The 26,366-nt window shown below is 39.1% G+C and overlaps 1 protein-coding gene across 2 annotated transcripts in view; it reads left to right on the top strand.

The window, feature by feature from the left end:
• The window catches only part of REPS2 (RALBP1 associated Eps domain containing 2), a 214,810-nt gene extending 189,125 nt beyond the window's left edge, over positions 1-25,685 (top strand). For both annotated transcript variants that reach the window (XM_021681025.1, XM_021681017.1), the window contains exons 17-18: positions 9,301-9,406; positions 25,617-25,685. In XM_021681025.1, the coding sequence (XP_021536700.1) occupies positions 9,301-9,406; positions 25,617-25,685 (175 nt within the window). The remainder of the gene's footprint in view (positions 1-9,300; positions 9,407-25,616) is intronic.
• The last annotated feature ends 681 nt before the right edge of the window (positions 25,686-26,366 follow it).

Below are 26,366 nucleotides of genomic sequence, written 5' to 3'. Positions count from 1 at the left end.
ATCTCAGAACAGAATGGTCACCTGTGGAGCCTCCAGAATATCTGTCTGACCGCCTGTAATAGACATTGGAGGGGGTGGCGGGGTGGGGGGGCGTCTGTGGATAAGGCCAGGAACCAAGAGAATAATGCTCTGGACAAACCAATTTTCTGCAGAGACTTTGGCTTTAAGAAAGGCTATCACTCGCCTCAGTTTCCCTGTAGTGAAATTGTGCTAGGTGTTGAGGGCAGAAACCTGCTACTGTGCGTGACTTCACAAGTGAACTCGACTGGTCACTAACGTCAGTGCTCAAGATAAGCCCTGTGACACTGCTCTCAGGGCCTTGCTGATCCCAGGAGCTGCTGTGGGTTTCTCCTGCTTACGCTGTTGTAGAAAAAGGAGCAACAGATTCTGTGGGTGCAACTTGCCTCTGAAGCCAAAACCCCATTGTGAATCTGTGTAGCACTCTTCAGATGTTGGTTTTGTTGTCTGTTTTTCCAAATAGACAGTTCCCTGGTGGTATCAGTGCATAAAGGAAATCTGTTTTGTCCTTAGTGGCCCCTGAGAGCTTTGATCATCTTTCCACCACTGTCAAGCCTGGGGGATGGATCCCTGTCAGGGACATAGATGGCTAAACTTGCTTCCATGTGCCACCCTGGCTTTCCACTGGGTCTCTGCTTCACATTACTGCTGGTCAGTCAGTGGTGCTTACAGCACCCCCCGCTCCACCAACTGGATGGAGGGCAGCTGGTGGAGCTCACGCAGAGGTCTTTTTCAGTTTCTTTCCTTTGTCTTTTTTTTTAAACAGTTTTATTGAGATATAATTCATATAGCATACATTTCACCCTTTTACGTGTACAGTTCAGTGGTTTTTAGTATATGCACAAAGTTGTTCAACTGCTGTCACAAACTAATTTTAGAACATTTTCATCACCCCCAAAAGAAATTCTGTGCTGATTAGCAGTCACTTTCCATTCCCTGTCCATGTCCCAGGCAACCACTAATCTGCTTTCTGTCTTTAGAGGTTTGCCTGTTCTGGCCATTTCATGTAGATGGGACCATGCAACATGTGGTCTTCTGTGGCTGGCTTTTTTTCAGTTCACATAATGTGTTCAAGGTTTATCCATGTTGTAGCATGAATCAGTACTTGATTCCTTTTTATTGCTAAATAATGTCCCATTGTATGGATATACCACATTTTATTTATCTTCTCATCACTTGATGGACATTTGGGTTGTTCCCACTTTGAAGCTATAAAGAATAATGCTGGTATACTATGTGTGTACAAGTTTTAGTGTGGACCTTTGTTTTCATTTGTCTTGAGTATGTACCTAGGAGTGGAATTGCTAGGTCATATGGTCACTCTATATTTAATATTTTGAGGACTTGCCAAACTGTTTTCCACAGTGGCTGCAGCATTTTACAGTCCTCCCAGTAACATATGAAAGTTCCACTTTCTCCTGTTTTTTTTTAATAAAGATTTTATTTATTTATTTGACACACAGAGAGAGATAGTGAGAGAGAGAGCACAAGCAGGCAGAGCAGCAGAGGGAGAGGGAGAAGCAGGCTCCCAGCTGAGCAGGGAGCCCGATGTAGGGCTCGATCCCAGGACCCTGGGATCATGACCTGAGCTGAAGGCAGACGCTTAACTGACTGAGCCACCCAGGCGCCCCTTGTTGTTACCTTTTTAAAAAAAATTATTACAGCCATCCTGGTGGGTGTGAAGGGGTATCTCATTGTGTTTTTGATTGCATTTCCCTAATGGCTAATGATGTTGAGCATCTTTTCATGTGCTTATTGGCCATTTGTTTATCTTTTTTGGAAAAATGTCTGTTCAGATCCTTTGCCTTTTCCTACTTGGATTATTTATCTTTTTATTTTGAGTTATGAGTTCTTGACCTATGCTGGATACAAGTCCCTTGCCAGATGTATGCTTTGCAAGTATTTTCTCCCATTCTATAGGTTGTCATTTCACTTTCTTGATGGTGTCATTTGCAGCACAAAAGTTTTTAATATTGACGGGGTCCAGTTTATTTTTTTTCTTTTGTTACTTGTGCTTTTGGTGTCAGAGCTTGAAAACCACTGCCTAACCCAAGTTCATGAAGATTTTTTCCTGTGTTTGCTTCTATAGGTTTTATAGTTTTAGCTCTTACATTGAAACCCATGGTTAATTTTGAGTTCATGTTTGTGTATAGTGTGAGGAAGGGGCCCAACTTCATTCTTTTGCATATAGATATACAGTTGTCCCCGAATTGTTTGTTGAAAGGAGATATTTTCTTTTATCTGCCTGTTTAGTGACTATCCCTCATTGTGATACTCTCTCACTAGTTAGGTGACCACATGGTGTCAGACCGAGAGAGGCTAGCAACCACAGCAACACAAATAGTGCTGTAAATGTCGGATGTAAGCTTTGGGTCAGGGAATTTCATACAACTTGTTTTAGTTCCTAGACTACTTTATTTTGGGTTGATAAGAAGCAACTTAGCATTCATCATTTTTTAAGCCCTGGAGAGAGAGACAGCCAGAGACATGATCGTTAGTCTGTATAGTTCTTTCTCACCCAGGGTTCTGGGAAAGAATGAAACTCTGATGCCCTTAGACATCCATTGTCTGTAGGATCTTAACTTCTCTCCTATGCATGTAGAGTGGTCTTTACTGTGTATTGTTTTGGGGAAATTTGAGAAAAGAGTCACAAATAATTTTCTTAATTATCTAACAGAACACTGGTTAAGAAAGGCCAAAAAAATAAACTAGTTGGAAAATGGTCATCCTCTCTTTGGGAAATGAACGTCAGAACTGAACTATTGTTAAGAAACAAAATCTCTTTCAGATATTGTCATTGTCTATTTCATTTAGGGCAAAGGAAAAATAAAATAGTCTCTCCAAGTGAGCTGCTGAGTCCAGATTATAACCAATAAACAACTGTTGGATTGTGTCAAAATTACTGAGCTGCTTGTAAGGACAAAAGTAGGTTTTTTAAAGAAATAATTTGGCTTACTTGGTTTCCCCTCACATCTTGTGCATCTAGTAAAGATGGACTTTGGGAAAATAGAATGGTTTGAACAGTTTAGAGAGAGAGGATGTTGTATAACAGTACTACGACTGAAACTGTGCCCGCCTCCATGGCTTTTGCTCTTCTCTGTAACCCCGGGAAGTGTCCTGGACCACCCCAGGGCATGCCCAGCAGCCAGTGTGGCAGTGTCTGCTTGCCTGCATGACATTCTCAGTGTGGTTGGGAGTCTGTTTTCCTTCCTGCTTCATGGCTGGCAGTACTGGAATGTCTGTGGGGTTGATGAGTGGCATCCCTAATGAAAACCTGCCATTTCCAAGTAGAGAAAAGGCAATACAAGTTCAATTCTTAGAAGCTGTGCTCACAATTCCTTGGGAGAAATCAGGGCTCAGGTTGAAGGCTAAGATTTTTCTCATCTAGAGACCCCAGTTTATATTCTTTCAAATATTGGTTCAGCTGCTTGAATGAAACCCAGGTAACAAGCACTCAAATAATATAGAAATTGACTTCTTTCTTGTATAAAAGTCTGAGTTGGTGAGTGGTCCCAAAGCATAGAGTAGCTCCGTGCAGGAACCCAGGTGCCTGCCCATATTCTTATTCTAGATCCCCATGGGGGTTGCCTTTATCCCTGTGGTTGAAGATGGCTCCCTAACATGTTCACATTCTGGGCCCCAGAGAGGGGGAAGGAACAAATGGAGAGAAAACAGACTACTTTTAAGGGTATGACTCAGAAGTGGCATCTCTGATCCCTTTGGCCCAAACTTAGTCATATGGCGTTACCTACCTGCAGAGAGACAGGGAAGTGTAGTTTCTAGTTGGAGGGCCACTCAAACTGAGAATAATAGGCTACTGCGTGTAAGAAGGCGCAAGAACAGGTTTTGGAGGATAGTCTGCCACAAAACCTTGAGTGGACAGTGCCTCACAGTGTTGCAGTTCTGAGTTGATAGATAGCATGACACACAATAGAATGAGACAAAATAAATGTCTACTTAAGTGTTACTCCTTCATTTTCCTCCCTGGAAACCATGCCAGTTAGAGCGCAGCCTGGAACAGTGAGTAAAAATACTGGGAGGACCTGAAGAGAGAAACTCCAGAGGCAACTCTTAAGAGGGTGATGCAGGTTAAATGCTTTGCTGACCCCTTCAGAGGTATTCTGGGCTTGATCCTATCTTTGTGTTATTTACAGCTCCTTTGGTAGCAAATAATAAAAAGTGACTTGAGGTAGCAAAATAAACTCTTTATTATAAGGATATAGGGGTGATTCAGGGAAATCAGTGGCAGGAGTGGATTGGAAGAGAAGATTGCAAGCCTTCTGGGGCTCATTCTGATGCCTCTCAGTTTTAAGGTGTTTTTGACGTTTTTATCTACAAAGACTTCTCAAGCACCTTCCACTCCAGAGATTACATTCTCACTGTGCTGGGCCCAGGCTGAACTGAAATATTAGCCATAACTCAAGTCCTTCGGAGGGAGAATCTGGTCAGCTTGGCATGGGCCAGCATCCATTCAAGTGTCAAAATAGAGGTGAGGATTTTCTTGAGACAACTAGAACTCCCTGCCAGGGGCCCATCCCTGTGGAGGAGGTGGAAGGAGATGGAGCCAGTTCCTAAAGGAGGAGGAAACCGTTAGGAGCTGGACACACATAGAGTAGTAGTAGTGTAAGGAGGGGCATCAAGTTCTGATCAACTTTTTTTTTAAAACCTTTTATTTTGATATAATTACAGATTCACAGGAAATTACAACAACAGTGCAGAGTGGTTCTGTGGATCTTTTACCTAGTTTCTCTTAATGATTACATTTTACCTAACTATAGTACAATATCAAAACGAGGCAACTGACATTGGGACAGCATATGTATTGTTCCATGCCGTTTAATCACATGTGTAGAGTCTTGTAACTGCCACTGTAATCAAGGTACAGAAATCAGACCTACCCTCTCCTCGCCATTCCTTACCCCTGGCAACCACTGATCTGTTTCCCATCTCTAGAATTTTTTCATTTTGAGAATGTTATATAAATAGAATCACACAGCATGATCTTCTGAGTTTGGCTTTTTTCACTTGGCACAGTCCCTTGACATCCAAGTTATATATCTCAATCAGCACTGCTAAGCAGTATTCTGTGGTATGGATGTGCCATAGTCTCTTGAGCCATTCACTTGTTGAGAGATGTTTTGGTTGTGTCTAGTTGTTGAGCATTATAAATAAAGTGACTGTGAGCATCTTGTGTACAGGTTCTTGTGTGTGCATAAATTTTCGTTTCTCTGGTATAAATGTCCAAGAGTGTGATTGCTGGGTTGTGTGCGGAGTGTATGTTTAGTTTTAAAAGAAACTGCCAAGTTGTTTTCCAAAATGGCTGTACCATTTTACATTTCCACCAGCAATGTATGACAGATGCAGTTTCTCCACATCCTCACCAGCATTTGGTTTTGTCACTATTTTTTTATTTTAGCTGTTCAAATATGTGGGTCATTCTATCCTGTCATGGTCTTAATTTGCATTTCCCTAATGGCTAATGATGTTGAATGTCTTTTCATATGTATATTTACCATCATATATCCTCTTTGGTAACATGTCTCTTCATGTCCTTTGCCCATTTTCTCATTGAATTGTTTTTTTGCTGTTGAGATTTGAGAGTTCTTTTTATATATTTTAAATACATATCAATTGTCAGGAATGTGGTTTGCAAATATTTTCTCTCAGTCTATAGCTTGTCATTTCATCCTCTTAACAGTCATTTGCAATACAAAAGTTTTTAAAATTTTGAAGAAGCCCAACTTATTTTTTTTTCTTTTATGGATTTTGCTTTTGTTGTTACATCTAAAAACTCTTCACGAACAAGCCCTTGGTCCTGAAGATTTTCTCTCATGTTTTATTCTAAAAGTTACATAATTTTACACTTTATATTTAAGTTGCTTGATCCATTTTGTGTTGTTTTATGTAAGATCTGGGTCAGGGTTCTTGGCCTGTGGATGTTGAATTGCTTCGGCGCAGTTGGTTGAAAAGGTTATTCTCGGGACGCCAGGGTGGCTCAGTTGGTTGGGTGTCTGACTCTTGGTTTTGGCTCAGGTCATGATCTCATGGGCAGTGGGATTGAGCCCTGCATTGGGCTCCCCAGTCTGCGCTCAGCAGTTTGGGACGTTGCGGTTGAAAGATTCTCTTCCTCTGCCCCACCCCCCAGTCAGGCACGCTCTCTCTCTCTCTAAAAATAAAATAAATCTTAAAAAAAAAAAAAAAGAAAAAGCTGTTCTTGCTCCATTGACTTGCTTTTGCACCTCTGTCAGAAGTAAGTTGTCTGTACTAGTGTGAGTGTGTTTCTGGGTTCTCTATTCTGTTCCACTGATCGATGTGTGTTTCCCTCTGCCTATTAAGCCACACAGTCTTGATTATTGTCTTCATTACTTATTTACTTGATTACTATAGCTATATAATAAAATGTCTTCTATTTCTCCCACTGTTATTACGATTTTTCAAAATTGTTTTAGGTATTCTAATTCCTCTAACTTTCCATATAAATTTTAGAATAATTTTGTCTTGATCCACAAAAATTCTTGCTGAGATTTCGATACGAATTGTGCTAAACCTTTGGTACACCTCAGTGGCTCAGTTGGTTAAGCATTTGCTTTCAGCTCAGGTCATGATCCTGGGGTCCTGGGACCAAGTGCCCCGTGGGGCTCCCTGCTCAGCGGGGAGCCTGCTTCTCCATCTCCCTCTGCCTGCCCCCCCCCCCGGCTTGTGTTCTTCTTGCGTGTCTCTTTCTCTCTCAGATAGATAGATAGATAGATAGATAGATAGATAGATAGATAGATAGATAGATAAATAATCTAAAATAATTTTTTAAAAAAGGAATTGTCTTAAACCTTTATATCAGTCTGAGGAGATTTGGCATCTTTACTATTTTGAGTCATTCAATCCATGAACATGATAAATATTTCTCTAATTTGATCCTATTTTTCATTACTGTTGTATAGTTTTCAGCATGTAAATCTTGTGTATGTTTTGATATATCTAAGAACTTCAGTTTGAAGCTTTGTAAATGATACTGTATTTTTTATTTTTTCCCAAGTATTCAGTGTTAGTGTATCAAAATTCTATTGATTTTTTAAAAAGATTATCTATTTATCTGAGAGAGAGAGAGAGAGGGAGGGAGGGAGAGGAGCAGAGGAAGAGGAACAAGCAGACTCCACCCTGAGTGCAGAGCCCGATGCCGGGCTCGATCCCACAACCCAGAGATCATGACCCGAGCCAAAAACAAAAGCCGGATGCTTAACTGACTGAGCCACCCAAGCGCCCCCATTCTTTTGATTTTTGTATGTTAATCTTCTCTCCTCAAAACTCATTTTTATTAGTTCGGAGAATTTTTTTATAGATTCCTTGGAATTTTCTATGTAGGCCATCATGTCATCTGCAGATAGGGACAGTTTCATTCTTTTCAATTATGTGTGCCTTTTATTTCCTTTTCTTGCATTACTGTGTTGGCTAGGACTTCTAGCACTGTGTTGAAAATAGTAATGAAAGTAGAAATCCTTGCTTTGTTCCTCATCTCAGGGGGGAAAGCATTCAGTTTTTCATTATGTATGATGTCAGCTGTAGTTTTTTGGTAGAAGTTCTTCATCAAGTTGGACAAGTTGGCCTCTATTCAGTTTTCTGAGAGTTTTTGTCATGAATGGTTATTGAGTTTTATCAGGTGATTTTTCTATATCAGTTGATACGTGATTTTTTTCTTTCATCTGTTAGGATGGTGGATTGCACTGATTGACTTTTGAATATCGAATCAGCCTTCCATCTCTGGAATAAAGCTCTCTTGGTCATGGTGTATAAGTTTTTAATACAGTGCTAAATTCTATTTGTTAATATTTTGTTAAAGATTTTGCAGATATCTATGTCCAGGAGAGATATTGTGTCTAATTTATATCTTGCTAGGCTGCCCCTTTCCAAGTCATTTGGCTAGAGAGAGCAGTATTTGGGTCGGGGGAGGCTTTTTATTGTCTGCCCTTATTGACATTTATGGATTGCTGACTTCTCCACCATCCAGTCTGGGATATATGAAGCAAAAGAGAAAACCCAGGGAATTCACTGCTATGTATTTCCCTGAGTACTGAGTTCCTGGGCTGGTTTGCCTTCTTCACTCCACTTTTTGGAGTAATCTTATGTTTGTCTTACATATTATGTCCAGGATTTTAACTGTAGTTGGTGGGGTAGAGAGAAGTATGTCTACTCCATGTTGTCCTGAAACTGGAAATCCAATCCTTATCTTTCTGAAAGTAGATTTTAAATCCTCTTCCCTGCCTATTTATGGATGAAAAAATTAATCTTTCAACTTCTTGGGGAACGGAGTATGCCTTCTGCAGATTAGCAGAGTGGGTAGCATAGTGTATATTCTCAGTGAATATTAATCATCTCCACAATGGTCACTATGCATTCCAGTTAAGTTGCCCTGGCATAGAACCTACGTCTCACAGGTTGCACATATGTCTGTTTTCCTAGGGGAACTTAAATTGCCCTTTTGCTCTGCGAATTCAGTATTTTTTGCTGTGGGATATAAGGCTGTAGGTTATACCATCGTGTTGATATATCATCCCAACTGTAGACAGCTTTGAGGGAGAAAGAGGGTTCTAAGAATAATTAGGGCCAGTCAAGCAGTGTAAGCAGAGACTGTAACGGGCAAAGTGGAACATATGGTCACCCTAGTTATACCTGCTCTGTGAATTTACTATTGACTTAATTTGGGCAATAGTGGTATTAAAACATTTTCTCAAGTGCCACAGATGTATGCTGGTATATGCACATGCCTGAGCATACTCACACACATAGACACACTCAAGCATTCATGCCTAATAATAAAGAAATGAAGGAGACTTGTATAGGCTGGCTAAGTTAATGTAGGATTTTTCCTAAAGAGAATGTTCTTCTATTCATTTCCTTCAGACTTGTCCACAGGGGCCACCTGCAGGTCTTTTAAAAATGCCATTAAGGCTTACACAAAAAGGGCATTCTAGTTAATGTGGTTTGTCAGGAAGAAATACTTATTAAAATGTCTTGGAATAAATGGAATGCGGAATTTGAAAAGGTCCAATTCACAGCTTGTCTTCCAAGTTATAAAATGGGAAGTACTTCAGGTGTAAATAATTCATCCGGACAAATTTGTTTCATTTGGTGTGTGTCTGCCTGCCTGCCTGTGAATATATGATTTTCTTTTTGGAGCCCTGTGACATTAGCCCCTTGTTAGTTGAGCACTTCTCATGAGTCAGTGTTCTGACCCACAAGGGTCCGGACCTCTGAGTTCTATTTCCCTGAACTGTTTGTACTTTTTTATAGACAGTCTTCCAAACAGAAGAAGGCTATTCAGACTGCTATCCGCAAAAATAAAGAGGCAAATGCAGTGCTGGCCCGGCTGAACAGTGAACTTCAACAGCAGCTCAAGGTAAGGAGCTTCCTGAAATTGGATTACTGGGCTTTTCATCTGGTGGTTTTGTTTTGCCCATTGGCTGAGCACCTGGTTCCATTTCTGTTGGTAAGACTTGCATCTTTGTTCTCAAACCTCTTTTGGAAGGCAGAGAATGGCTGCACTTAAGTTTCATGGGCTGGTTCTTGTATGTTTAGAGGAAGACTAGCAACTTGAATATGCAGGCTACATATTGTTTATTAGTGACTAGGACAGAGAATTTATTACAAAGGCTGTCTGAAGCATTCTTCATTCCCGAAAGCTTCTGGACAAGCCCTTGATTGTTTAGATCCTCCCTGAATATACTTATGTATATACTTATGTAGGTGGAGGAGGGTAGCCCTGATACTATCAAAGGCCCGACCCCTCCGGCGGGCAAATGGTTCCGTATCACCTTCTCAAGAACATCACCTCTCTCCTTACCACCTCTTTCTCATCACCATTCATCTCCCCTGTTTTGGTTTTCCGGGACTGCCATAACAAAGTACTACAACCTTGGTGGCTGAAAGTACCAGAAATCACTTCTCACAACTCTGGTGGCTAGAAGTCTGAAATCAAGGTGTCAGCAGAGCCGTGCTCTGTCTCTGAAGGCTCTCGGGGAGAATCCTTCTTCATTCTTCCCAGCTTCTAGTAGTGGCTGGCAATCCTGGGCGTTCCTTGGCTTCCAGATGTGTCATTCCAGTATCTGTCTTCACTGTCACATGGTCTTCTCTCTGGGTCTCTCTGTGTCTGTGTCCAAATTCCTCTTCTTATTTAAGTGTCCTCTTCTTATAGGGACACCAGTCATTGAATTAAGGCCTGCCCTAGTTTAGCATAACCGCGTTTTAATTAAATTACATCCACAAAGGTCCTATTTTTCTATGAGGTCACATTTACAGATGCTGGGAGTTAGGACTTAAGCATATCATTTTGGGGGACACAGTTCTACCTACTGCATCCCCTGATTCTCTACTGCATCATTCCCATCCGCATAAACGTGCTCCAGTATTGTCCATTATCTTGACTTCACATCCTTCTTCAATTGCAGCCCCCTCTCTCTGCTCTCCTTCCCAGCTAGGTTTCTTAGGAGTTGTTTTCATTTACTCTCCTTCCTCACCAACAGCTTTCTCTCTCTCCACTTCAATGTGGCTTTGCTCTGCTCCATTCACATCCCTCCTACAACCAAATCCAATGGGCCGCTTTCAGTGTTACTCGAATTTTCAGAATTCTACACAATTGGCCATTGCCTCCTCTGAAATGGCCTTTCTCACTGGCTTTTGGACTACTATACTTTTTTCCTGTTCCTTCCACTACCTCCCTCCCTCCCTCCTTCCCTCCCTTCCTGGTGCTTCTTCCTTAGCATTCCGTGCTATTTCTTCCTTCTTTGATTTCTCTTTTATTACTCCCCCTTTGCCCCAATATTTTATTATGAACATTTTTAAGCATACAAGAAAGGTGAAAGAATCCTATGGTAAATACTTTTATAGCCACCTCTTTTAACATTTTACTATACTTGTTTTATCAGATATCTACCTCTCTGTTCCTCATTCTACCTTATTTTTAACATGTTTTTCAGTAAATTGCAGACATCTATATGCATCCCCTAAATATTGCAACATGCAGATCAGTAACTAGAGTTCAGTATTTTTACAGGTTTTTCTGATGATGTAAGTTTTACATAGAATGAATGCACAGATGCTAAGTGTGCCATTTGCTGAATTTTTACAAATGCATATACTTATGGAACCCAAACCCCTATCAAGATATAGAACATTACCATCATCCTACGAGGCTCCCTCATGCTCCTTCCCTGTCAATTCCAGCCCCACGCACACAGAGGCAACCACTGTTCTGACTTTGTTATGTCATAGTGTTGTTTATTCTGTAACTTTATATAAATGGTGTTCCCTAACACGTACTTTTATGTAAAGCTTATTTCACTTAGTATTACATTTTTGAGATTCATTGATAATGCACGTGTCAGTAATCCATTCCTTTTTACTGCTGGATAGTATTCCATTGAGTGATTATTCTGCAATTTCATTATCAGTTCTTCTATTAATAGACATGTGAGCTGTTGCTAGTTTTTGGCTATTTTGAAGAAAACCACATTCTTGAATAAGTCTTTGTGTGGAAATATGTCCTCATTTCTCTTGGGGAAGTACCTAAGATTTGGATTAGTAGGTAATGTGGCGAACATATGTGATTAGTTTGATTAGAAACTGCTAAAGCTTGGGGCGCCTGGGTGGCTCAGTCAGTGAAGCATCTGCTCTTTGGCTCAGGTCATGATCTCAGGGTCCTGGGATCGAGCCCCACGTTGGGCTCTCTGCTCAGCGGGGAGCCCGCTTCTTCCTTTCCTTCTGCCTGCCGCTCCCCCTGCTTATGTTCTCGCTCTCTCTTTCTCTCTCTCGTCTCTCCCTCTGTCAAATAAATAAATAAAATCTTTAAAACGAAAAAAGAAAAGAAACTGCTAGAGCTTTTCCCAAAGTGGTTGTAGCATTTTGCACTCCTCCCACTAGAACGTGAGAGTTCCTGTTATTCCACATCCTTGCCAACATTTGGTGGTGGTCTTTTAATTTTTGTTTATCCTGTGGTGATTTAGTTTTTATTTTGCATCTCCTTGATGCTTAATTTTGCTGAGCATTTTTTATTACAATTATTTACCTTTCATATATTTTATTTTATGAAGTGTTCAAAGTATCTGGCCATTTAAAAAATCATTTTTTGTCGTCTTTTGTGGCATTGTAAGTAGATGCTTTTTATATTATCTTGGTTACTAGTCCTTTGTCAGATACCTGTTTTATAAATGTTTTCTTCCAGTCTTTCATTTTCTTAACTGTATCTTTTCAAGAACAGATATTTTTAACTTTTAAACAGTCTAATTTATCGGGTTTTTTTCTCTTATGGTTCTTATTTTCTTCTCATATAGGGAAACTGCCTACATCTAAATTATGAAGATAGTCTCCTATGTTTTCTTTTAAAGCCATTATTGTTTTAGCTTTTGCATTTAGGTCTTAAGTTACTTTTTTAAACCACTTTATTGAGGTATGATTGATACACAAAAAACGATGCATATTTAATGTATGCAATGTGATACATACAGTTGAAAGATAATTATATATCCATGGACTCATCACCACAATTTATGCCATAAAACTATTCATCACATCTAAAAGTTTCCTTCCCCCTCTTACTATTATCATTATTATTATTTTGTGAACATGACAAGAACACTTAACATAAGATCTGCCCTCTTGGCAAATTTTTAATTATACACTACAGTATAATTCATTGTAGGCACTATGCTGTATAGTAGATCTCTGGACCTTAATCATTCTGTATAACTGAAACTTTGTACCCTTTGAATAGTACTTCCCCATTTCCCCCAGCCTCTGACAACCACCATTCTCTACTCTCCTTCTAGGAGTTTGACTGTTGTAAATTCCTCATATGAGTGGTGTCACTTAGCATTTGTCCTTCTGTGTCTGGCTCATTTTCCTTAGTGTAATGTCCTCCAAGTTTATCTATGTTGTTGCAAATGGCTGAATTTCTTTCTTTTTAAAGACTGAATAATATTCCATTGTATGTATATATATTTTCTTTATCCATTTGTCCATTGGTAGATACTTAGGTTCCTTCCATGTCTTGGCTACTGTGAATAATGCCACAGTGAACATGAGAGTACAGATAATCTCTTCAAGATACTGATTTTAATTCCTTTGGATATATACCCAGAAGCTGGATCATATTTGGTAGTTCTATTTTTTTCAGGTTTATTGAGATATAATTGACATATAACACTGTGTATAGGTATCAACATGTTGATTTGATACATTTACATATTGCAATATGATTATCATAGTACTGTTAATACCTTTGTCACCTCACATAATTACCAATTCTTTTATGTGGTGAGAACATTTAAGATTTACTCTCTTGGCAGCTTTGAAGTATGTAATGTAGTATTGCTAACTATAGACACCATGTTGTACATTAGATCCCTAGAACTTACTCATCTTATAACTGGAACTTTGCACCCTTGGTTAACATCTCTCCATTTCCCCTCCAGCTCCTGGCAACTTCCATTCTACTTTCTGTTTCTATGAATTTGGCTTTTTTTATATTCCACACACAGGTGATATCATGCAGTATTTGCCTTTCTCTGTCTTACTTCCCTTGGCATAGTGCCTACAAGGTCCATCCATGTCACAAATGACAGGATTTCCTTCTTTCTTATGGCTGAATGGTACTCCATTGTATGTATGTACTACATCTTTATCCATTCATTTGTAGACAGATACTAATGTTGCCATAGCTTGGCTGTTGTAAATAATACTGCAGTGAACATGGGAGTGGAGCTATCCCTTTGAGATCCTGATTTTTATTTCATTTGGATACTTGGAAGTGGGATTGCTGGATCGTGTGGTAGTTCTTTTTTTAATATTGAGGAACCTCCATGCTGTTTTCCATGGTGGCTGCACCAATTTACATTCCTACGAACAGTGCACAAAGATTCCCTTTTCTCCACATTTTTGGCAACACTTATGTCTTACCTTTTTGATAATAGCCATTCTAACAGGTGTAATGTGATATCTCATTGTAGTTTTTTTTTTTTTTTTTTTTAAAGTAGGCTCCACAGCCAGTGTGGGGCTTGAACTCACAGCCCTGAGATCAAGAGTTGCATACTCCACCAACTGAGCCAGCCACGTACCTTTCATTGTGGTTTTGATTTACATTTCCTTGGTGATTGCTGATGTTGGGCATCTTTTACATACCTGTTGGTCATTTGTTTTGGTATGTTGTGTTTCCATTTTCATTTGTTTCAAGATCGTTTTTGATTTCTTCTTTGACCTATTGGTTGTTCAGGAGTGAAATAATTTTTATTGCCTTAATTGTATTAATTCCTGTTAAAAGTTATACTACCTCATTGTTTTCCCTCAAGGTATTAACTGGATGCTTGTCACTCTAGCATTGTGCCTATTAATGTTTCATGTACTTGATTTTTAGGATTCTAAATCATAGAATTTCAGAGCTTTAAGGGAGCTTGGAAACCCTCCTTCAACAGATGGGCATAGCAAGGCCCTTGAAATCTGTGTGACTGGCCCATGGTCACTTAGCTACCATGTAACAGAGCAGAGGAGGAGTAATACCAAGTCTCCAGCACCTTTGGCACTCTGCTTCCCCGTATGATACTGATTTGCTTTTTATTTACTTTTTTATTATTGAAGTATAGTTGACATACAATGTTACATTAGTTTCAGGCATATAACATAGTGATTCTGCAATTCTGTGTATTACTCAGCGCTCACTACCACAAGTGTAGTCACCATCTGTCACCATGCAGTGTTATTATAATATTATTGACTATATTCCCTATGCTGTACTTTTCATCTCCATGACTTACTTATTTTATAACTGGAATTTTGTACCTCTTAATCCACTTCACCTATTTTGCCCATCCTTCCACTCACCTCCTCTCTGGCATCCACCAGTTCTATGTATTTAAGAGTCCGTTTTTTTGTTTGTTCATTTGTTTTATTTTTCAGATTCCATGTATAAGTGGAATCATATGGTATTTGTCATTCTCTGTCTAAAATATTTCACTTAGCATTGTACCTTTTAGGTCCATCCATGTTGTTGCAAGTGGCAGGATTTCATTCTTTTTTGTGGCTGAGTAATACTCCTCTGTGTGTGTGTATCACATTTTTTTACCCATTCATCTATTGATAGACACTTGGGTTGCTTCTGTATCTTGGCTATTTTAAATAATGCTGCAGTAAACATAGGGGTGCCTATATCTTTTCGAATTAGTGTTTTTAATTTTCTTTGGATAAACACTGAATTTTGGAATTACTGGGTCATATGGTAGTTTTTTTCCTGTTTTTGAGGAACCTTCGTACTGTTTCCCATAGTGGCTGCACCAATTTGCATTCCTACTAACAGTGCATGAGTGTTCCTTTTTCTTCATATCCTCACTAACACTTGTTATTTCATATCTTTTTGATACTAGCCATTTTGACAGGTGTAAGGTGATATCGCATTGTGATTTTGACTTGCCTTTCTCCAATAACTAGTGATGTGGAACATCTTTTCATGTGTCTGGTAGTCATTTGTATGTCTTCTTTGGAAAAATGTCTATTTAGGTCCTTTGCCCATTTTTTAATTGGATTGGGTTTTGTTTTGGTATTGAGTTGTATAAGTCTTTTATATATTTTGAATATTAATCCCTCATCAGATAAATCATTTGCAGATATCTTCTTCCCTTATTCAGTAGGTTGCCTTTTTGCTGATGGTTTTCTTAGCTGTGCAAAAGCTTTTTATTTTGGTATAGCTCTATTAGTTTATTTTCCCTTGCCTAAGGAGACATATCCATAAATGTTGCTAAGGCTGATAGCCAAGAGATTACTGCCTATGTTTTCTTTTAGGAGTTTTATGGTTTCAGGTCTCATATTTAGTCTTAATCCACTTTGAATTTATGTTTGTGTATAGTGTAAGAAAGTGGTCCAATTTCATTCTTTTGCATGTAGCTGTCCAGTTTTCCCAACACCATTTATTGAAGAGACTTTTTCCCATTGGATATTCTTGCCTCCTTTGTCATAGATTAATTGACCCTATAAGTGTGGGTTTATTTCTGGGCTCTCTATTCTGTTCTGTTGATCTGTGTGTCTGTTTTTGTGCCAGTACCACACTGTTTTGATTACTACAGCTTTGTAGTATATCTTGAAATCTGGGGTTGTGATACCTCCAGCTTTGTTCTTCTTTCTCAAGTTTGCTTTGGCTCTTTGAGGTCTTTTGTGGTTCCATGCGAAATTTAGGATTATTTGTTCTAGTTCTGTGAAAAATGCTGTTGGTATTTTGATAGGGATTGCACTGAATCTGTAGAGTGCTTTGGGTAGTATGGACATTTAAAAAATATTTGTTCCCCCAATCCATGAGCATGGAATATCTTTCCATTTGTTTTTGTCATCTTCAGTTTCTTTCATCAGTGTCTTATAGTTTTCAGAGTACAGGTCTTTCACCTCCTTGGTTAATTTTATCCTTAGCTATTTTATTCTTTCTGATGCAAATGTCAATGGGATTGTTTTCTTAATTTCTCTTTCTGCTACTTCATTATTAGTATTTAGAAACGCAAGAGGTTTCTATATATTAGTTTTGTATTCTGCAACTTCACTGAATTCACTTATTCTAATATTTTTTTGGTGCTGTCTTTAGGGTTTTCTGTGTCTCATATCCTCATCTGCAAATAGTGGCAGTTTTACTTTATTTTTACTGGTTTAGATGCCTTTTATTTCTTTTTCTTGTCTGATTGCTGCAGCTAGGATTTCCAGTACTATGTTGAATAAAAGTGGTGAGAGTAAACATCCTCATCTTATTACTGATCTTAGAGGTAATGCTTTCAGTTTTTCACCATTGAGTATGATGTTAGCTGTGCGTTTTTCATTAGATGGCCTTTATTATGTTGAGGTATATTACCTCTAAACCCACTTTGTTGAGAGTCTTTATCATGAATGAATGTTGTACTTTGTCAGATGTGTTTTTTGCATCTATTGAGATAGTCATAGGGTTTTTATCCTTCCTCTTGATAATGTGTGATGTATCACATTGATTGATTTGTAAATAGCTATAGGTATTTTTGATTCTCTTGTCCTTTTACCTTGTAATAGAGTTAAGTGGTTAACACCCCATCATATTACAGTATTAGAGTATTCTGAATCTTACTGTATACTTACATTTACCAGTATGTTGTATTTTTTTATGTTTTCATGTTGCTGATTAGCATTCTTTCATTTCAGCTTGAAGAACTCCTTTCTGCCTTTCTTGGCAAGGCTGGTCTAATGTTGATGAACCCACTCAGCTTTGTTTTTCTGGGAAAGTGTTTAATCCTTCTTCATTTCTGAAGGATTACTTTGCCAAATAGAGTGTTCTTGGTTGACATTTTTTTTCTTTTAGCACTTTGAATATATTATCCCACTCTTTCCTGGCCTGTCTGTAAGGTGCTTGCTGAGAAATCTGCTGAGAGCCTTTTGGGGCTTTGCTTGTAAGTTACAAACTTCTTTTGCTGCTTTTAAGATGGTGTCTCTTTGATTTTTGACAGTTTTATTATAATGAATCTTGAAGAGGATCTCTTTAAGTTGAGTTTGGTGGTCTGTGAGCTTTATGGACTTGTATCCATATCTCTCATCAGCCATTATTTATTTAAATACGTTTTCTGCCCCCTTCTCTTTCCAACTTTTGGAAGTCCAGCAAATCACATATTATTTCTTTTGATGGTACCCTATAGGTAATGTAGCCTTTCTTCACTCTTTTTGATTATTTTTTGTTGTTGTTCTCTTCTGACTGTATAATTTTAAAATTCTGTCTTCTGTGCCATAGACTCTTTCTTCTGTTTGATCCATTTTGATGTTTTTGCTCTCTATTGTAATTTTCCTTTCATTCATTCTTCAGCTCCAGAATTTCTCTTTGGTTCTTTTTTAATGACTTCTGTCTCTTTGTTAGACTTCTCATTTTGTTTGTATAATTTGGTTTTCCTGATTTTGTCTTTTTGTGTTCTCTTGTAGCTCAGTGAGTTTTCTTAAGACAGCTATTTTAAATTCTTTAGCAGGTAAATCACACATCTCCATGTCTTTGGGTTTGGTTACTGGACATTACTGCAATATTTTGTTGGTGTCATGTTTCCTTAATTTTTCATGTTCCTTGAAATTTTGCATTGCTGTCTTCGTATTTGAAGTAGCGGTCACTTCCTTCAGTCTTTATTAACTGCCTTCAGGAGACAAGTACGTTTCATCAGTCCTGCTAGGGATTCTGAGGCTTTCTCAGACCTTTTATGAATGTAGCTGCTTGACATATTTTGCTCCCTCTTGTGGAAGAATTATTAAGCTTATATGCCTTCTGATCCTGCAAAACACCAGGCCAAGTGCTAGCAGCCTCTCTTTTGTTTTCCCAAAGGTGGCACTAAAGCTCAATTTTGTGGTCTCTCCATGACCCTCAGATTTGAGCCAGCACAGCCTTTCTGCATGTGCTCACCAGCCACCTGCCAAAGTTTGCTGCCTAGGGAGTGTGAACAGGTATCTGGTACAGGATAGGTGTGTGTGCGTGTGTGAGAGAGAGATAGAGAGAGGGTAAGGCTAGAGGTATGCTGAAAAGTATCCTGTGGGCAGTTGGAGGATCCCCAGAAGCTCATGAGTAGGGTTCTTGATGAGTCCTGCAACACATTTTGTAGGGTCCATGTTTCCTTTAATACCTTCTGAGGGTCCTGTCTGCCGCTCTCCCAGCTACTTTCTGTCTCTCGGTCATGCAGTTCATAATTCAGTACTCTGGACGGGGCAAGAGAGAATTGAGCCTCTTTGGCAGTGTCCCACACAGCTGGGGAAGGTGGGTGTGTACCCACACACTCCTGTTTCCCCCATGGGAGAAATCATGGGCTGAGAAGATCTCTCTTGGCCCTAAGCTGTGCTACCTTGTGGAGGAGGGTGATATGAGTAAAATCTTACAGTTCCTCTTATGTCCTCCAGTGCATCCAGACTACTACTTTTTTTTTTTTTTTTTTTTTGCTCTAGCATTGTGCTAGAACTTCTCTCCTGGAAATTTGACTTCCACCAAGGCTTTGTCATCCATGGGTGATTGTCTAAAACAGTGTTTTCCATAGACTCCCAGATGGTAGCTAAGAGGGACTAGAGCTGGTTCAGAAGCCAGTGCAGGGTCCAGAGCTGGGACTGAGGTCTGTGTGCCTATTGCCCAATACATGGCTGGGTGGATCTCTTGGTCTATGTATGGTGCTGGATCACACAGCTCACACAAAGGCACTTTGCCCATGAATGAAAGCCAGATTTTTTTTGGCACTGTTGTTGTTGGCAGAGGGACATGGACAAGGGATGTCTTATACAGCCATGATGCTGATGTTACTCCTGATAATTTTGTCATTTTTTGATGAACTTTCATAGCGTTTCCCATAGTGGCTGCACCAATGTCTGTGATCCACCTCAAGTTAAGTTTTGTGTATGGTTTGAGATTAGGGTCAAGGTTTGTTTTTTCCCTATATCAATATCTAACCTAGCACCATTTGTTGAAAAGAGTTTCTTTTCCTCCTTGGATTACTTTGGTCCCCTTGTGAAAAGTCTAATGACCATATAAGTGTTGATTTATTTCTGTTTTTTTTTTTTTTTTTTTTTTTGAGAGAGAGCACGCCAATGGGGGGAGGGGCAGAGGGAGAGAGAGAATCTCAAGCAGACTCCACAGTGAGCACAGAGCTGGACATGGGGCTCAATCTCACAACCCCAAAATCATGACCTGAGCCGAAATCAAGCATCAGATGGTTAACCAACTAACCCACCCAGGTGCCCCTGGGTTCTTACTCTGTTCCTTTAATCTATTTGTTGATTCTTACACCAGTAGCACACAATTGTGATTACTGTTACTTTGTAGTAAGAAAATCAGGTAGTATAAATTTTTCAACGTGCTCTTCTTTTTCAAGATTCCTTTGGATATTCTGGGCCCCTTCTTTCATATAAATTTTAGAATCATTGTGTCATTTGCTACAAAATAGCCTGCCAGGCTTATGATTGGATTCGTTTGAATCTATAGATCAGTTTAAGGAGGATCAAAATCTAAACAGTGTTGAGTTTCCTAATCTATTAGTAGAGTACATCTTCTAATTATTTATATCTTGTGAAATTTCTCTTAGCAGTTCCGAGTGTACACATATTACATGTGTTTTCTTAAATTTATTCCTAATTTTTTGTGACACTATTGCAAATTGAATTGGTTTTTACATTTTCATTGTCTAATTGAGTTTGTGAAGGTTACAGAATACAAGGTCAACACACAAAAACCAATCATATTCTTTTATGTAAGCAATGAACAATTGGTAACAGAAATATGAAAAACACTGCCGTTCACGATATCTTGCCACCCTCCTCCAAATGAAATACTTAGGTATCAATTCATATAAATTCATCAAAACACATATGTTGTGAATATTGAAAACTATAAAGTGCTCCTAAAAGAAATCCAAGACCTAAATAAATGGAGAGACATGTTTGCTTTTTGTGGAATGGAAGACTTAACATAGTAGTGATGTTACTTTTCTCCAAAGTGATCTATAGATTCACTACAATGCCAATCACAGTGCCAGCAGGACTTTTTGTAGGTATAGATCAGCTAATCTGATAATTTTTATGTAAGGGCCAAGGAACTTGAATAGCTGAAACAAATTTGGAAAAGAAGAACAAAGTTGGAGGAATCACTTTAGTATCAGGCTTCAGTAATCAAGACAATATGGGTTTGGGGGAGGGATTGATGCATAGATCAGTGGAGCAGGATAGAGGATTGTGAAGTAGACTACATGAATATAGCCATTCCGTCTTTGACAAAGGTGCAACATCAATTCATTGAGAAAGGGGATAGTCTTTTCAACAGTTGTTTTCTAACAATGGGTCCTCCATATGTGGAAAAAAAAAAACGAACCTTGATTGAAACCTCAGTCCTTATACAAAGATTAACTTGAAGTGGGTCATAGATGAAAACATAAAACATAAAGGTATAAAACTTTTGGAAGAAAAGATAGGAAAAAATCTGCATGACCTGGTGTTAGAAATGATGCCAAAAGCGTAACCTAGAACAGAAAAATTAAATTGTACTTCATCAAAATTAAAAACTTTTGCTCTGCCTAGAATACTGTCAGGAGAATTAAGAGACAAGCTACAGACTGGGAGAAAATATTTGCAACCCATATATTTGACAAACGACTTGTATCCAGATTATATAAAGAACTCTCCAAACTCAAGAACTCTCAAAACTCCAAAAACTCAAAGGACTTGAACAGACACTTCACCAAAGAGGATATAAGGATGGCAAATAAACACGTGAGAAGATACTCAGCATTATTAGCCATAGGGAAATGCAAATTAAAACTGTGATCTTGTACCACCACATGTATAGTAGAATTGCTAAGACAGAAAATAATGACAACACCGGGTGCTGGCAACTGGGACTCTCATGCACTGATAGGAATGCAAAATGGTACCTCACTCCGAAAAATCATTTGGCAGTTTCTTAGGACGTTATATATGCACTGAGTATGTGATCCAGCAGTTCTACTCCTGGGTATCCACCAGTGAAATGAAAACTTGTGTTCACTAAAAAGTCTGTACATGAATGTTCATAACAGTTTTATGTGATGGCCAAAACTTGGAAACAGCCCAGATGTACTTCAGAGGATGAATAGGTCAAGTGTGGTACATTCACACAATGAAATAGCACTCGGCAGTAAAAGTAGTGATACACACAACTTGGATGAAACTCCAAAGACGTTACACTGAGTGAGGCAAGCCAGGGTCGAAAGGTTTTATACTGTTTGATCCCTTTTATTTGACTTTCTTGAAAAGACAAAACTATAGTGCTGGGAAACAGACTGGTAGTTGCCAGGGGTTGTGCGTGAAGGTGAAGGTTTATAGATCAGTGAGTTGTACCAGGGAGCTTTTTGGTTGTTGACAGTTACACAAATACATACATGTGTTGAAGTTTATAGAACTGTACGCTAAAAAAAAGTCACTCTTACCATGTAATGAAAAAAATTATTTTTTAAAATGTCAAAGTTCATTCTGTTTTATGAATCTTTGTGTATGAACTTGTTTTTTTGTGTGTTTTATTTCTTGTTTTTCTCCCCTCTTACTTTGCTTTGGTGTAGATCATTTTCATACAATGTTCTTTCTTCTTGGTAAGCCCTTTTAATTTGGAAACCCATATTCTTCAGTTCTGAGGGTTTTCTTGGTTTTTGTTATTGTTGTATTTTCTCCATGTTTCTTCCCCCCCCCCCCCACTCCCTTGCCCATTTTCTCTGTTTTCGCTTGCTGATATTTTTCAGACATTGGAACTCCTAGCTTGTTGGTATTCTAATATTTTCATATTTTATCTTCTGTTTTCTGTCCTTCTCTTCTTTATTTTTGTCTTTTTGTCCATTTCTGGAGACTTACTTAATTTTAAGTTTTCAAACTATTGTTTACTAACCAAGAGTTCATTTTTTGTTCTCTAATTGTTTCTTTTTAAAGGTATCCTATTCTCATTTCATTGTTGTAATATCTTTTATTAATGGTAGTATTTTTTTTCTTCCTGAATACTTTTCTATTTTACTATTACGAATTTCTTATTAGATGCTTTCCTTCAATATCTGATGGTCCTTTGCTTATTTAGGAGGAGGATGCAAATGCTCCCTGGAAGTGCATAGCATGTTGTGGGGCTTGTCAACTTTGAGCTTCAGTCTTCAACAGTCTGGTTGGGCTGTATAGTTGGGGATCCTCCCAAGGCAGTATCATTGGTGCTTTCTTTTTAATCTGATAGAATTTCCAGAGAGATTTTTTTTTTAAGTCTCCTACATGGAGGGAAAGACCTGGTTCAGTGGAGGGAGAGGGCTGTGGGTCTCAGTATCTAGGATATTCATTTAATCTCCTTAGTTCCAGTCCAGTATCTTGTCCTCAGCTGTGTCTCTGTACTGCTAATCAAGAGGCCCTGTGTTTTACCTTTTCAAGGAATAAATCTTCAGTATTCTGCCCCGGTAGCAGGAAGAAGCTGGGGAGCTAATTGCTTCTGAAGCAGACTTTCACCCAACACTTATTCTAGCCATCCTCCTCCCCTCTTCCGCTTCCACTTACGTAGGTATCTGGCACTGCCAGCTTGAGTCTTTCAGGAACTCTTCTATGTAAAATCAAGTTGGTTCTTGTTTTGTCGCTATGCTTAGCTTAGGTTTAGTTTTCTCTCCTTGATCTGTATGAGTGAAAATGTTCTAGCTCACGTGAAAAGAAGTCTGAAGAATCATCAAAATAGAGCTTTAGTCACAGCCTGTCAATCAATTTCCAGACTAAGTCAGTTTACAGATGCAGGACCCTTGAATAAAGAGGTACTTGGGTCACTTTACAGACGAACCCCACCATGCAGCAACGTAACAACTGGTAGAATGCCCACATTTATTTTGCTTGGATTTGCTGAGTCGTTTACCATTCATCAGTTTGCTTTCCTGCTTGCAAATTGTATTGGTATCACTTCTTCCCTTTTGTTTTTCTTGTTCTTATGTGTTTGTGACTTAAAAAACTTTTTTTCATTGTTTTAGTGGAGTTCTAGTAGGGAATGAGTATGCTGTGTATGTTCAGTTCCATCTTTCACCTGCAACCTTTGTCTGTATTCTTTTGCTAGATGATACACAATCTCAGGGCTTTGAAGATCATCCATAGCCTGGTGATCCTAAATTTATGTCTCAAACCTTACTTCTTTTACCTCTGATCTTTGGACGTGCAATTACAACTGCTTACTCAACATATTCTCTTAATATATCTAATACACACCTCAGATGCTTCATTCCCAGCCGTCCCTTTGAAATGCCTATTTCTCATCTAATCTTGTTCTCAGTACCACTTACTAACCACCCACTTGCTTGATCACAAATCTCTTTCCTTCTTTTCTACGTCAACTTTATCAGCAAGTCCTATCAGTTCTAAATTAAAAAAAAAAAAAAAACCAAAACAAAACCAGAATTCATCTAGTTCTTGCCATCTTTATGGCTGCTACCCTGATCAGAGCCATTTTCATTTCTCACCTGGGTCCATGCAGTAACCTTGCAACTCTTCCCTGCCTGCGCTCTTGCCCTACTCTACAATCCACTGTCTACACAGTAGCTAGAGTGAACATTTTAAATTCTAAATTAAGCCACATATGTTCCCTGATTCAAAACCCACAATGCTATCCCCCTGTACTGTGAATGGTGTCCACACTCCTGACTCTGTCCACAAGGTCTGTGCCTAACTCTCAGACTTCAGCTCTTGCCAGTGTCTTCCTGGCTCCCTCTCCTCTGGTCACACAGGCCTTTCTGGTATCAAACACACCAAACTTATTCCCTCCCTTGGGGCCTTTGTAGTTGCCATTTTTAAAAAAAATTTTTTATTTATTTAGACAGAGAGAGACACAGCGAGAGAGGGAACACAAGCAGGGGAAGTGGGAGAGGGAGAAGCAGGCTTCCCGTGGAGCAGGGAGCCCAATGCGGGGCTTAATCCCAGGATCCTGGGATCATGACCTGAGCCGAAGGCAGACGCTTAATGACTGAGCCACCCAGGCGCCCCCGTAGTTGCCATTTTGTCTCCCTGAATATCCTTCCCCCATGTCTTCATATGGCTCACCCCTCAGTTCATTCAAGTCTCTGCTCAGATAGCATCACCTCTGAGAAGCCTTCCATGACCAGCTGTTCCACCTGTCTTCCAGATTCCTCTATTACCTCATCTTATTTATTTCCTTTTGAAAGTATCTTGTTCTTTATTGTCTTCCTCTAGCCATTTGAGTATAAAGCCTATGAAGGCATTGGTCTGATCCATCTTGTTCTTTGCTGGTATTGTCACATCTAGAGCAGAATCTGGCCCATAGTATACAGTTAATCAAAGATTCTTAGATGGCTGGGTAGTGGGGGAGGGTGAACAAATGCTTGCTGAATTCTGTTTGGACTGTTAGCATGTTAATTCTTCTGGGGCATCTCAGAATTAAGCCTTTCTACAGAGTTCTTTCCCATCTTAACTGATTCTACTTACAAATGTCTTTAAGTGTCCCCTCTCTTCCTGCCAATAAATCTGTTTTAGGGCCGAAAGTTTGAATTCCCAAATAGCAGATGGCTGATCCTGTTTTTCTTTCTCCCTGCCTTTAGCCATGCAGTCATACCCTCAGCTGTATTTTGTGCAGGAGCCAAGATGAGATTTTGGCAGAGGGATGGCCAGTGCATTTGCTCATCCCTCAGACCCGGCAGGGTGTGGTGCTGGACTAGAAATGAGAGATCGCAGCTAGAAATTGAGTCCTGCTGGCTCACCTTTCAGTATTAGTATTCTGCTTTTGCTTTTCTGCTCTCTCCCAGCCTCTTGTCTTTTGATTTTTAACATCGACTTCTGCCAGCCGCTGATCCTGTTAACACTGCCAGTGAGATTGAGGTAGGGGTGGCGTCAGTCAGTTTCATTTCCTCATCTTCAGAGAGGAGCTGCGAGATGACAAATTGTGAAGCCGCCTCTGTCTAGTCACCAGTTGTAAATATGATGCCTTCTAGTCTGCTTGTCCTAGAATCATGTGGTACTTCAGCGTTTGTGGGTCTGCTTACAAGTTTCTTTTTAATATCTGATGAAGTAGGGATGAACCCAGGAAATGACCCCTTTGCTTTTTTGTTTTCTTCTCTCTGTTTTGTACAAATCAGGAGGTTCATCAAGAACGGATTGCGTTGGAAAACCAATTGGAACAACTTCGTCCAGTCACTGTGTTGTAACCCCCAAGACTCAAGTAACAGTGGGTGACTTTTTCTGCCAAGATCTTTCCTTTGAATGTTTCAACCCAACTACTTGTCATAGGTGTCCAAGACTGTGTGAAAAGCTGCGAGCAGCGGAATATAATCCATATTTCCTTTTCTCTTGTACTTCACTTGTATGTTTTACTCTGGTGGAAAGAATACAACTGATTCTCACACTTGAAATTGTAGTTTCAGTGGAATTTATCTCCCATTCTTAAGTACTTCAAGTTGTTAGATGTTGCTCCTTACCAAAAACCAATCTTCTAGCAATTAAAAACAATTTGGAGCATTATTTATTTAAAGAATTTATGATTTGTATAAAACCTCATAACCTAGTACCTTCAGGATGCTTGTTTTATTTTTGTATGTATATCAAATATAGTAGGTTGGTTTCCTGAATAATTGGGATTCCAACTGGATAGTCTTTGGCATGATGATAATAAAAGCAAAAACTAAAACAAGAGCATCAGATTTAGACAGGCTCCATGCCCTCCGCCACCATATGCCAAAAATTGCTTCTCTAGTGCCATTTTGACATTGTATCTAGCTATAAATAATACATAACTATTGTTTTCTGTTAAATGGCAGAGATTTATTGGGTCTTTGCACCTCTGTAAAGTGGAAGTTTTGTCAATGATCTATTTAACTTGGCCCAGTTAG

This window comes from Neomonachus schauinslandi, chromosome X, assembly GCF_002201575.2.
Source record: "Neomonachus schauinslandi chromosome X, ASM220157v2, whole genome shotgun sequence".
Lineage (NCBI taxonomy): Eukaryota > Metazoa > Chordata > Mammalia > Carnivora > Phocidae > Neomonachus > Neomonachus schauinslandi.
Note: the sequence above shows the minus strand (reverse complement) of the source record. Positions and strands in the feature narration are given on the sequence as shown.